This window comes from Colletotrichum karsti (assembly GCF_011947395.1).
Source record: "Colletotrichum karsti strain CkLH20 chromosome Unknown Scaffold46, whole genome shotgun sequence".
NCBI lineage: Eukaryota > Fungi > Ascomycota > Sordariomycetes > Glomerellales > Glomerellaceae > Colletotrichum > Colletotrichum karsti.
The window spans coordinates 190862-203650 of NW_024065946.1; the positions used below are offsets into that span (position 1 = coordinate 190862).

The following is a 12789-nucleotide window of genomic DNA, read 5'->3' on the forward strand; positions in this document are numbered from 1 at the left end:
AAAGTGGAATGGGAAAAGCGGCGCTCGAATTGCGCATTTGACAGGAATAGAAATGACTTCGGATGGGACTTCGACCGGTGCCCAAGCCTTTGATACCACTTGAAGAGCCAGTCCATCGATCCGAATAGCATACTTCGTGGGTCTGAAAAGTCTTGCCGCAGCATTTCACTGACGCGTCTTTGTCTACGGCCTCTCGCTTCAGGCGAACTTCATGCCGCCGAGTAATTTGGGAACTTCTTCCCCTCCTCGACCGCCTTGTCCCACTCGTTATCCTCGTCAAGCTCTTTCGCCATGCGAATGACCTCTTCCCACTCCTGTTTCGTAACTTTGTTAACGCTGAGACGACCCAACTTGAGGAGCTGCATGTTTTGCAGAGGACCCTTGGGTCCGACTTCCTTCAAAAGGCTCAGCGGCACAATACGAGGGAACTTGTGCTCAATCTTGACATGGACGAGACTCCATTTGCTTCCGTCGTGAGGAGCGCTGTCGTCATAGTACGGGTTATCGTTGATGCAAGCGTTCCCTAGTAAAGTCAGCTCGAGATTCGTCGAAGAGTGGATACGGGTCTCTCACAGTCCGGCGAATGTTCCTTGACGATGCTCATGATACCAACGATCCCGGGTTCTTTGCAGTTGGAATGGTAGAAGAAAGCTTTGTCGCCTTTACGCATATCACGCATGTTGTTACGTGCAGCGTAATTCCGAATGCCCTCCCAGCCCTCCGGCTTCTTCTTGGCGGCCAAGTCATCGATAGAGAACTTGATCTCGTACCCGTCCTCGATGCGCACGTCTGGCTCGGACTTCATGAGCCAGTATCGTGTCTCTGGCGGATCCCGGCGCTCAGCATCGGGATTGATGTCCGGGACGGAAGCGGAAGCGTCGCGGAGGGCCTTCAGCTCATCCTTGGACTTTCTCGCCGGCGCCTCCTTCTTTCCGGCCGCAGGTTTCTGTAGATGAGGTCAGCTAGCCAGGTCTTTGACTGATCTAGTTCATATTCCTCTCACTTTAGCCTTCTTTGCCGCAGGCTTCTCCGGCTTCTCCTCGACCTTGGGCTCTGGCTCAGGTTCGGTCTGGGCGTCGACTGCTTTTCTCTTACGGCTCGCAGCAGTGGACTTCTCTGGTTTTTCTACCGGGGTTTTCTTATCGGCGGCCTTCTTAGACTGCGACTTGGGGGTGGCCTTCGGCTTCTCGGAGACCGCCGTCTTCTTCTCATCCGACGTCGCGGCGCTCAGTCGCGTAGACGACCTGCGGGTAGCAACCATTGTGATACTTTCCCGGAACAAATGGGTACGGAAGTTGGCCAACTTGATTTCTGCGCGTTCAATGCTAAAATGAATAGAAAGAGAATGAGTCCGTAAGAACACGAGGAAAACTGGGCGCGATGCCGGGATCAACCACATGAAGCTCGTGGTGACGCGAAGTTGCACTGAGCGCACAGTGTCGGCGGACCTGAGCTTCCCCGGACGCACGGCCCCGGTGTTCTCGGATGGATGACATAATCAGACCTGTTCTCACAGGGGACTCCCTTCAAGTTTCACCTCTCGTCAACTTCTCATATTCAATTCATCTCGATATCTTTTCAATTCTCACCAGAACGTCTACAATGGCAATGCCGTCAACCTCACATAACAATCATGCGGCTCCCTCGTCAGTTTATCATACGCCCCCGCGGTGTTGAGGTGAGCCGGGAGCTCCTCAAGTCGGAAACTCCACAACACCAACACAACCATCATCCGGAACTGCACATACGCCAGCTTTCTCCCGTAACAACTTCTAGGACCCATACTGAAGATCATATTCCGTCCGCGACTCGCATCAAAGACATCTCTCGTCCCGTCCTCAGACTTGACCAGCCATCTCTCCGGCACGTACGCCGCCGTATCGAACTCCGACTCGTCACCCATGGTCTTGCCTGCCGGTCCCTTGGCCGTTGCAACCGCCGCCCGCGCGGCCGGCGTCCGCAGCTTCTCGTCGACGTGGAACCCGGACTGGGTGTAACTCGCCTGGTTCCACACCTGGAAGACGACGGTCCCCTTTGGGATGCGGTATCCCAGGATCTGCGTGTCCTGCGTCGCGCTGCGCACGCACATCGGCGCCGTGAGCGATACGCGTAACAGCTCCTCGATGCTGGCTTCCAAGTACGGACACCGCATCTGCATGATCTCCTGCGGCGTCGGCACGCGCTTTTCAGCGACAGCTGCGGGGAGGGCTTCTCGCAAGCTGTCGCGCAGTTTGGTCTGCTGGTCCTGGTGGCGCGCCAGAGTTTTGATGGCCCATTGGTTGGAGTTGGAGGTCGACTCGTGGCCACCGAGAGTGAAGCCGTAAAGCTACGTTCCGGCGTCAGCGCTGGTGGGTTCTTGAGATTATCTTGGACTTACCTCGTCGTAGAACATTCGCGAATGGAAGGCCGCCGGTCGATGCTCTTTCGCTGCCTGGGTGCTCTCTCTGCGTACCATCTCATCCACGGCGCACCGGATGGCGTGTTCCCCTGACGCCGACTGCACCCTGGCCGTGGATAAGTCCACCTGTCGCCGGAGCAAGTCCTCCTTGAGCCAGATCGCTCTCCTCATTGCCTTCTTCTGGCGCACGACCCAATGCGCGGCCACCGGGAACAACGACTTCATCGCCGTCTCCAGACTATCTGACAACTTCAGCAAAGCCTCGATGACGGGGTTAGGCGGCGCATGCGGGAACACCACAGGCTTGTCGCTCCCATCTTTGCCGGTCTCCTCAGATGGCAAGGACGGCACTGATGAGAGGAAGTCCACGTCAGGTTGAGTCGCACTCGTGCCTTCCATGCCAGGACCAAACGTGAAGCCCAGAACAGCATCCAGCGCGCAGTGACTGATGTCCTTCAGCGCCCAGAACGGACGGCCTCTCGCAAGCCGAGCCTTCTCCTTCCACAGAGCCGTCATCCGCATCGTGCTCTCATGAAGAAGGGGCGCGGCGACCTTGTTGAGGAAGCTGGGTGTGAGGATATCCCCAATAAGCCGCTTCCGACTCTTGTACTCATCGTTCGTCCTCCACCTGCTGTGGTGCTCCGGAATAACCCCGGCCAGCACGTCCGCGGTGAACTCGGAACGGTCAAACTCCTTCCCCCTCCTCATCAATATGTCCTGCGTCTCGTAGAAGTCCGTGATGATGACCCACGGCTTGCTGAACGGCCGCCCAAAGACCTGGACGATCGGAGACCGGTGCTTGATGTTCTGCGCCCCGAGCCAGTCGTACATCTCCCCCGTCTTCTGCGCGTGGCCGACCATCTCCGGCATGTCGCCCAGGAGCGACTCCGCCGCGGCCTTGTTGTATGGGATGCCGGGGATGGGTCGCGGGAGGAGGGCGCGGTAGAGCAGCCACAGCGCGAGGGCGCCGACCACCGCCGTTACGGGCAGGGTAGTCGTTCTGGTGAGCGCGAATTCGGACATAGCTGCAACTCTGTTTATGACGTTTTGTGCACTTCTTTTTCTCGATCCAAGTGGTGTGAAAGGGGTTGGAAACAGCGCCGAGTCTAGAACATATAGTTTGAGCGCAGAAAACGCCAACATCGGGCATGTGAAGACGGGAGAATGGCTGACCAAGATGCACGCGAAGACACCATTTCATCTCACAACGCTCTGGATGAGGATATGTTGCCGCCGTAGGGCTGCATTAACTCCACGCTCATCCCATTTCCGGCACTCGCTTGCCTTCCCAAGAGAAGCCAACGTCCGCGGGAGCTCGAGATGTTGCGGCTCTTCCACGCAGTCCGAACGGAGCCCTCGTCGGCACCGGCCTCCCACGCCGCCTCGGGTTCACACTCGGCTCCAAGCTCCCTTCGCTCTCAACGCTGGCCGAATCGAGCTACGCGGGTTTCGCGTTCTTCATCCGGCCTCGTCCGGACAACATCTCATGTCAGACGTGGAGGGTTGGGGCACCAGAGTCGTCCATATTCTCGGAGGAGCCAGCCGGCCGGAGTCCCCTCAATCGTCCGGACGGCCCCGGAGACAGACTTGGAAATCTCGCGTGTGACTTTGGGACTGAACGAAACAAACGTTCAAACGAAACAAGCACCGAGTTGACGACCCTTTGTGAAACTGACACTGATCGCTTTGACCTCTCATCTCAGTTGAGCCAAAAGGAGAAACAGCCAGTTAACGCTGATAGGATTCGAACCCATCTCTGCCCATAAGGGACCGCCAGCAATCTCAACGTGTTAGAGCCAAATGACTTAGGCGAGGTGTTTAGTTTCAGCCTGATCTTCCCACGTCGTGTCAGATCTGTCACTTGTTTGTCACTCCTTACGCCGTATTCACCAACTGGTTCGAGCTTTCTCTTTCGCACAGACTCGGCGGCCCTTCCACCTTCTGCGAAGGGAAGGCACGAACGAATCTTGAAGAAAGTGATGGTTTGGTTCAGTCTATTGTTGATGTGGTTGTCTGTCAATGGTGGTGTGAAGACTTGCAACGGGTCATTGGTTCGGTAGCTTTGGCCTTTTCTTACTCAAGTCAACAAGATTTCCCGGAAACAAAGTTTGGACTCTTTTGTATCAATAATTATTGTTCTCTACCATTTTGGAGGGTTTGACGATACCAGGGGTCAACAATTCGGAAAAGGTTAAGAACTTCTTGGCTTTTTAAGCTTAACTAACCAAAGATGCAATTAATCTAGCAAATGACGCTGTTGCCACGCCGCAGGCCCAACAAGCTTGCCATCGGGATTCCGCTCATTACCCGCCGAAAAAGTCATGGTGTTATAGTACATTGTGACGTAAGGTCCCTCCTTGTTGAACGACAAGCCGACGTACGAGTGTCTCCCAATAGTGTTGGAGAAGTCCTGAGTTGGGCTGTCAACGAGGAAGATGTTTTGTTAGCTTTTGATATCAAGCAATGAGATGTTAACATGAGGGAATACTCACAATGCCTTTTGCACCGCCTCGACGTATGTGTCCGCGAGATGCGTAAACCCGCAAGCTCTGAAGAAGTTGCTGAGCGACTGCGCAATGCGCAAATCCGTTCCGCCGTAGTGTCGCACCGGGATGTACACCTTCGGCAGCGGCTCACGTCGATCGTGCATGATCTCCATGTTGAAGATGATACCCGCCGTTCTGTGCGTGCTCCTCGGGAGATCCTCCTCGGGAGCCGTGAGTCCCAAGACGTGCATGTAAAACGAGCGGATGAGCTCCAGGCCGCCTTCGATCTCGGGGCCCTTGAGGGAGCCCCCGAGAGAGTAGACCTCTTCTACACGCGCGAGACACGTCTCCTTCATGCGCAAGTAGAGCTTGAAGCGCGCGTCTGTGGGTTTGATTGCGTCGAAGGCAATGAGCTCCAGGCGGAGGATGTTGATGTTGTCACGTTCGTGCTTGTACTTGTAGACGAAGTCACGGACGTAGTCGAATGATGGCATCAGGTTCAGAGGCAGCTGAGAGATGACGTCTGTGATGAGCTCGCCGGCGTAGTTGTTTGTGAGCAGGGTGATGGGGATAGGGTAGAAGTAGACCTTCGGTGCTGGGTGATCACCTTCGAGATCAAAAGAAATGGTGTTCGTTGTCATATGTTCATTGGGTGCCATCTTCGACACGATGGTGTTGGCGTGTTTTGCTTCGACGTGAAGGTGCTTCTTGAAGAACTCCCACAACTCAGCATCGACGTCGCCCTTGCCATAGCGCAGCAGGCGCGACATGACGACCTCGGGCTCATCCTGATTAAAGGGATCTTTCGAGGTTCCAGCAAAAGGTCCGATGGGCTCGGAGCCGACGCGGATCTTGGACCTTGTCAGCCCTACGTTCCAGCTGAGCTCCGCGGGCGAGAAGTCGTCGGAGCAGAAGCTGTCAAAGTGAGGCAGGCGAGCGCCGGCCTTGTTGGTGTTTGGACGAGGGCCCAGCGACGAGACGACGAACCGGTTCACGAAGTCGGCGTACTGTTCTTGGTCCTCGACAGAATAGCCAGCACTCTGCATGAGGGAGTAGAGGGGATGAGAGATCTCGTCCCACCAGAACTGGGAGTTCTCCTCGCTCTGGGCTGAGCCGGGGCTGAGGGTTGCGCTGACCATGATGCCTGGCTGGGGTTCGGGTCGGGTTCTTTTTGCCAAAAGCGTAGGCTGTCGGGTTTTGAATCAACGAAAAGGGGAGAGAAAACAGCGATGAACTCGGGATGAAATAATTAAGATGCACAACGAACCAAGATGACGGTGATGAGTCGGGCTTATATATCAAAGGGACTTCGAACGAGGACTTCAAACAAGACTCGAGTCACTCAATCATCTCTATTTCGCGGATCACTCAATAAGGCTGAAGCGGACGATGTTTAACGAGATGTTACGGACTCCCGTTCGACACAGACAATTTTTGCATCTCTTCAACAACAATCCTCGACGACTTTTACGCAACGTTTAGCTTTCAGTCCGGGACCTCGCCGACTCGGCCGTGGCAACTGAATCCTTCCCAGCTCACAAATTCTGCCCAGCTTTCTCAAGTTCTGCCCAAATTGGCTTTGTTTTGCAAAAATACGTAACTGCATGACACTTGACAGAGGCCTTGTCAAACGAAGCAGATGCTAAGCGACTCGAACCGTCGGACAACACCGCGTTTAGCAATTCGAATCCGAGGTTCACGCGTTGATAGGAGCCTCAGCCCTTCAGGGCCCGGCGCAACGGAGCTCGGGCCTCGAGAATGTCGGTCCCATCCATCATCCGGTCTGAATCCGGGTGTCGGATCAACCGGATACGATCACGAAGGTTTTTGCTAGGAGGCCGACGACCAGCCTTCGGACCTCGGGGAAGGACCCGAGGTCGTCCGTCTTGTCCTTTTTTACCCCTTCAATGTCCGTCAACCGCCATCTGAAGAGTTGAAGGCTGCCTCAGACCTGGCACTGAGAACTCGCTATCCGTCACTTATTGAAGAAGGCGTGACCGAAACGCCGGTAAAGTCTGTGGACAGACGTCTTGCTGGACAGTGCTGGCTGACGGACACTTGCCAGGCGCGATCGCTTTCGCTTTCTTATTATAGGGTGTGCCACATGTGAAAGAGCTAAGAAGATCATAGCTCCTTGAAAGTAAACAACATCTTGTTATTGTGCCTCCTTCTTCTTCTAGTTCACTCCATACCGCTTTCGCAACTTCAATCTGGATATTGTAGCACAAGTCGTTTTGAACATGGATTCTACAGTTGTACCTTTACACTTGCCACCTCAATTGGCTGGTCTACTGAGCAACCCGCAGGCTCTCGCCATAGTGATAGCTCTGGCTGTGGTGGTTCCGGTTATCATCAACCGTATCACGTCGGACCGGTCCATACCAAAGATTACCAGCTCGAAGACATGGTTCGCGAGCAGGGACGACTTTGCAGCCCATGGCGTTGAGATTATCGAGAAGGGATACAATCAGGTGAAAAGTGGTGTTTTCAAGGTCACAGCCTTGGATGGTGAGGATACCCGTATTGGTCCTTCATCGGGCGGATGGGCTGATGCGATATATGAAGGCTCCGATTTAGTTCTGCTGGCGCCCGAACACTGGCTGGCGATTTGCAAGAAGAAGGATGAGGAGGTCGCTCCAGCGCGCAAGGAAGTTCGTTATCTTCCTTTTCGTACGTGGAAACACGCATGGCTAACAGGTTCAAGTTCTTCCTATGCGACTTGCATGGTGCCCCTTTTGAGGAGCCTTACCTCTACAAGTATCTTGCTGCTCGTATGCCGGGTTTTGGTATGGACTCTCGGTGCTCCAAGATACGTCATTTTGCTGACAGTCTGTCTTTGCGCTGAAGACAAACACCTGGATGTAATTTCACAGGCATTAGACGAAGGCATTGCTCAGGTCATGGACTTCGATTATTCGAAGGGAGGTGAGCTTCAAAGTCGCCATACACCCATTTTCTTAAGGTTGACTGACATTGTTTGTACAGCATCCAAGCCTGTCATTATGCAGCCGCAGATCTTACACGTGTACTCACACGTTATTTGGAGAGTCATCCTTGGCGACAGCTTCAGCCCTGAGGTGGTCGACATCTTTGAGAAGTATTCAGCGACACTGATACCCGTAATGAAGGCTCTCAAGGCGCAGAGACCCATAATGGCACGCATCACGGCCGCCTTCTCGAAAGACGTGCGCAAAGTCAACGATCAGCTAGAGCGGGCAACCGCATTCTTCACACCCCTCATGAAGGCATGTGCCGACGCCTTTGACCAGGGGCTGGAGACTAGTTCGATCAACAACGACTGGTTCGAGGAGCTCATCCGAATGGCACCGGATGATAAGCGTCGGGACTACAAGTACCTCACCAATGTCTTGATTGGTTTTGCCTTCACGTTTGTGTTCTCACCGGGGCCCTCGACGACTCAAGTTGTGTATGAGTTTGCGTTCCGCCCCGACTACGTCGACCTCGTTCTCAAGGAGGCAAATGATGAACTCGGGCAGCGCGTGGATGACTGGGTCTTCACGAAGGATAGTCTGCGCAGGCTGTCGCTTCTGGACAGCTTTTGCAAGGAGACTCATAAACACCACCCTACTGCAGCATGTAAGTCACATTTCCTCGGCCGATTGAAAGTCAAGTTCGGTTTGCTGACTGTAGAGGGTCGCAGCAAACCTCATGAAAAAGATCCACAAGACCCAGACTCTACCCAACGGAGTTGTCCTTCCCGCGGGCACCGTGTTCGAGGTGGTCATGACAGCGGCCCATCTATCAAATCCGAGCCTCGAGAACGCGGCTGAGTGGAACGGGCATCGCTATCATGAGCTCCGACAGAAGATGTCGACCCCCATCGGCGGTAACAAGTATGACTGGGGCGCTGCGACAAGAGACGATGTCAACTTTGGCTACGCCTCACACATGTGCCCAGGCCGCTGGGCTGGGTGCTCTATTGCCAAGATGTTCCTCATCAAGCTTCTCGCCCGCTATCAGATCAGCCCGGAGGAGGGTGTGAGTGAGCGATACCAAGACTTTCATTCGGGTCAATATGTGAGTAACCCAGCGATACGTCTGTTTGGTTGATGCACTTCCCGTGCTCGAAGCTGCGTTTCTGACGCGATCTCACCAGATTCTTCCGAACCCCACGAAGCATATTCTTATTCGGCCGAGGAAATGATGATAAGATGGAATCAAAATGTTTTTCATGATCCAATGACATGTGAGCTTGAGGTTTGGAAGGCATGCATGGTCCGGAACATTTGAATGATGTAGCTGAGAGGTCGGGAAAACAACGGTGATAGTAGATGTGCGAGGTCCGACCGGTATGCTGACGTTCAATTTAACGCCTTTTTAAGCTTACCGAACCACTCAAATCATTTCGTGATATGCTATTGGTTTGATTCGGCCTCGTTGGTAATTCTACGTCAGCACGTCAGACTCAGCCCCAATCTCTGGCACCAGAAGCCAAATGCTCCAGGCTGCGCCTAATACTGCGGAATTGACGCGGAAATGGACCAATCCCGTTGACACTTTTCTCATGAGGTATTTGTCAATACTCAAGTTCCGGGCAAACCTCGAAGCAGTGAGCCTGGCGGTGTAACCGTGTTCAGCTGGTGAAGGTCCATTGAAGCTCCAGAGAGTCTGCGAGGTCCTTTCGTCGACAGGGCTTGGGCGCAATAATGTCAGACATCTACAGTGATTAAGAGATTTGGAATGAATCTCACGACTGCTTTCAGATGCTTCATCGAAATTTTGAAGTAGAAATGGAGGACGCGATTTCGTATAAAAGCCATGTCAAGGCCAAGTGAATAATTGACTTGGATCAACAGCTTCATCTCAAGACAGACAGACAGTATCAACAACACCCTTTTAACTCAGTTCTCTCACATCATCAATATATCCAACACTCAAAATGTTTATCAACACTATCTCCATTGCCGCCATGGCCCTCTCCTCTCTTGCCATGGCTGCTCCTCACCACCGCAGAGGCGACAACGACTCTGCCACGGGTCTGAGTTTGACTGCCCAGCTTCAACTTGCGGACACGTAAGTCATGATCCAATAATAATACTCAACTCATCCACTAACACCATTACTTGTTAGTGGTGCTGCTCGGTACAAGCTTCTCCCGAACGACGAGGACTTCGTCTATGACTTCAACACGAGCCAGGTCGCCCTCGCCAACCGCGTGACCTTCCCCGCCGTGACCGGCCTTGGCGGAAGCATGGCAGTTGCCTCGTTGCCTGGTAAGTCACAGGATCGTGCAGTCTTCGGTGTAAGTTTACTAACAATAAGTCTCGAATAGCCTGCGCCATGAGCTTCCTCCACCTTCACCCCCGCGCCTCGGAGTTCCTCGTCGTCACTTCAGGCCGCATCTTGACCGAGATGGTGCCCGAAGCCGGCGTCGTCGGTGCTGACGGCAAACAGCGAGTGATTCGCGCTGATCTGGGCCCCAACCAGATGACCGTCTTCCCTCAAGGATCCTTCCACACCCAGGTCAACCCTGAGTGCGCTCCTGCCTCGGCTGTCGTGTCCTTCTCTTCCGACGAGGGCGGTACCGCCATGGTTGCAGCTCAGACCTTTGCTCTGAGCGACGACGTCATCACGACTTCCTTTGGCGGAAGCATTGCTGGCGAGGACATTGACAAGGTGCGCCAGGCTATTCCCAAGAACCTTGTTCTTAAGGTCGAGTCGTGCTTGAAGAAGTGCGGCCTTGAGAAGCGGGCTGCTTAAGCTGGAGCTCGAAACTATAACTTTGTCTCCAAATATTCGTCACAATCCCCACGCCCCGGAGAGTCAGCTTCAGCAGCCAAGGATGCCGATGATGCTCTCTTCTGTTTTCCTATTCTGTCTCATTTGATTTTGAAATTGAAGCTCAGAACACTCGTTAGAACTTGAAACTCTTCTTCTCCCACTCTTTTGACATAGATTTATGGTTAGATAGCTATCATATAACCCGCATGCCACCAACTCTGAGGATAGCCTCCAGTTGCAATGTGATGTTCTTCCCGAGCCTGCATACATTCAACAGTCTGGTAACCGATCCACCTTTAGGCTGAACCGTTCTGTCAGTAGTAAAGTTGTTTGCGCGATAACAGAGAAGCTCGGCATCTCCAATTCAAATAAGCAGGAGGTTTAAGATTCCAAAATTGAAGAAAACATAGGGTGCCAGGGTGGTCTAACAAAAGGCCTGCGCATACTTGGCAGTTTGTGCAACGGCGACTATGCATGCATATGCATTGGAACCTGAAACAAAAGCCAATGGCAGTCGGCCATGTTGAAAAGCATTACCTTAGCCAATTGCCATTGCGAGTTAGGACGCTAACGCCGTATGATGCTGTCAGCCCACGTTGATATGCATGCTACGGTAAGCATAACATAACTTACACGCAGCCATGTCGCCTCAATTTCCGAACTACACAGACGCCGCCGTTTGACTTGTAGATGCATGTTCGGTTTGCTAAAGTATTGATTGAATTGAATTTACTCGAGGCCTGAAGCTTCTGTTGAATACATTCAATTGCATGTCGTCGTTGTTGATTCCGAGTTCTTGAAGTCAATTCTGCTAACTTACATGTAACTTCGTGGGGGTACCATAGCCGGACACGATGACGTCTAAAGCCGGTAATGTTGCATGCTGTCTCAGCTTGCGGATTGATGAGGGTAAGATACCATAAGAATCGTTGGAAAGTACCACAAGACTGTTGAATTGAGATTTTCAGGACGTAATTGACATCTACAAGGTGTACACCAACTTCGCCCCGCTAACCTTACCCTCTCTAACAAGAGTAAGGCCATGGAGCACACCGGCGAGCCCGTTTCCTCCTTCATTGACAGTCGCCTTGTGCGCTTTGATCTTCCCATCCTCCAGCAGTCTCTCGGTATCCGCCCAGAGCTTCTTGGCAAACTCGAAATCGTCCGGGTTGGCTGGGATCGGCTGAGGACCAAACTGAAAAGCTTCACCAATGGCGGTGTACGCCAGGGTCATCTTCGGCGTAACATTGCTGTTGATTGATGTCACGACCTCAGCCGGCACAAGGCGCAAAGCAGAGTAGATACCTCCTGCCTCTCTGATTGCTTTGACGCTGATTGACGCGGATGGCTCCGTCGAAATACAGTCCAGGACGTGCTGCAAGTTACCGTCGGCGAGCTTTTTGATATCCTCGACGACTGTCTCGGAATGATAATCCAGGAAAACATCTGCACCCAGCTCCTTGAGATAGTCGAAGTTGTGCGGGGAAGCAGTCGTGATCACGTATAGTCCCGATAGCTTTGCGAACTGGATAGCTAAGGCTCCGGTCGCCGTACTTCCCCCGTAAATAAGAATAGGTAGCTTCTCCGACGCTGGCTTGTCAAAGTAAGGCAATCCGAGGCTCTGGTACAAGGCTTGTCCGGCCGTGATAATGCCAACGCCGAGAGTGGCGGCTTGTTCAAAACTGACGTTGTCCGGGATGTGGATTTGGATGTCGCCCTTCACGGTGATGTACTCCGCAAAGGTGCCATCCTCGTGATACACTGCGTTGGAGCCATGGGCGGCGCCGGCCACGCGGTCTCCTTTCTTGAAGGATTTGGTCACTTCGGAACCGACCTCTTCCACAATGCCGGCGTAGTCGCAGCCGACTCGAGCTCCGGGGGAGGCAAGCAGGTCGATATGAAGAACGTCGGTTGGGCTCAATGCGACGGCCACGACCTTGACGATGAGGTAGTCGTCTCGGAGCTTGGGGACTGAAGTTGTGACAATATCGGCTTTGCCGGCGGCCTGAATTACGATGGCGTGGTTGGAAGACATTTTTGATTTCTTGATTACGAAGTTGTTTGGGGGATGATATGCGTTTCAGTAGCTTGAAAGTCTTAGATACTGTAAGTGAAAGCACCATGAGTCTGGTTGAACGTACTTTATATTTGTGTCTTGGCTAT

At 53.1% G+C, this 12789-nt stretch overlaps 5 protein-coding genes across 5 annotated transcripts; 2 read left to right on the plus strand and 3 right to left on the minus strand.

Annotated features, from left to right (window-relative positions):
• Positions 1–209: 209 nt before the first annotated feature.
• CkaCkLH20_11211 (cytochrome P450 monooxygenase) lies at positions 210–3421 on the minus strand (the record flags this gene model as incomplete). The annotated part of the gene is made up of 5 exons (XM_038893925.1): positions 210–523; positions 574–946; positions 1004–1244; positions 1749–2326; positions 2378–3421. The coding sequence occupies 5 exons, from the start codon at positions 3419–3421 to the stop codon at positions 210–212; spliced, it is 2550 nt and encodes an 849-aa protein (XP_038740751.1).
• A 1213-nt stretch (positions 3422–4634) lies between these two features.
• On the minus strand, positions 4635–6023 carry CkaCkLH20_11212 (aromatic prenyltransferase; the record flags this gene model as incomplete). Its single annotated transcript, XM_038893926.1, has 2 exons — positions 4635–4818; positions 4891–6023. The coding sequence occupies 2 exons, from the start codon at positions 6021–6023 to the stop codon at positions 4635–4637; spliced, it is 1317 nt and encodes a 438-aa protein (XP_038740752.1).
• Positions 6024–7124: 1101 nt separating this feature from the next.
• CkaCkLH20_11213 (cytochrome P450) lies at positions 7125–9049 on the plus strand (the record flags this gene model as incomplete). The annotated part of the gene is made up of 6 exons (XM_038893927.1): positions 7125–7535; positions 7589–7670; positions 7765–7809; positions 7870–8481; positions 8546–8922; positions 9002–9049. The coding sequence occupies 6 exons, from the start codon at positions 7125–7127 to the stop codon at positions 9047–9049; spliced, it is 1575 nt and encodes a 524-aa protein (XP_038740753.1).
• A 735-nt stretch (positions 9050–9784) lies between these two features.
• Positions 9785–10605, plus strand: CkaCkLH20_11214 (uncharacterized protein; the record flags this gene model as incomplete). Its single annotated transcript, XM_038893928.1, has 3 exons — positions 9785–9918; positions 9976–10118; positions 10178–10605. 3 exons carry the CDS (start codon positions 9785–9787, stop codon positions 10603–10605), a joined length of 705 nt encoding a protein of 234 aa, XP_038740754.1.
• Positions 10606–11608: 1003 nt separating this feature from the next.
• On the minus strand, positions 11609–12661 carry CkaCkLH20_11215 (uncharacterized protein; the record flags this gene model as incomplete). Its single annotated transcript, XM_038893929.1, has 1 exon — positions 11609–12661. The coding sequence occupies one exon, from the start codon at positions 12659–12661 to the stop codon at positions 11609–11611; it is 1053 nt and encodes a 350-aa protein (XP_038740755.1).
• Positions 12662–12789: the final 128 nt, after the last annotated feature.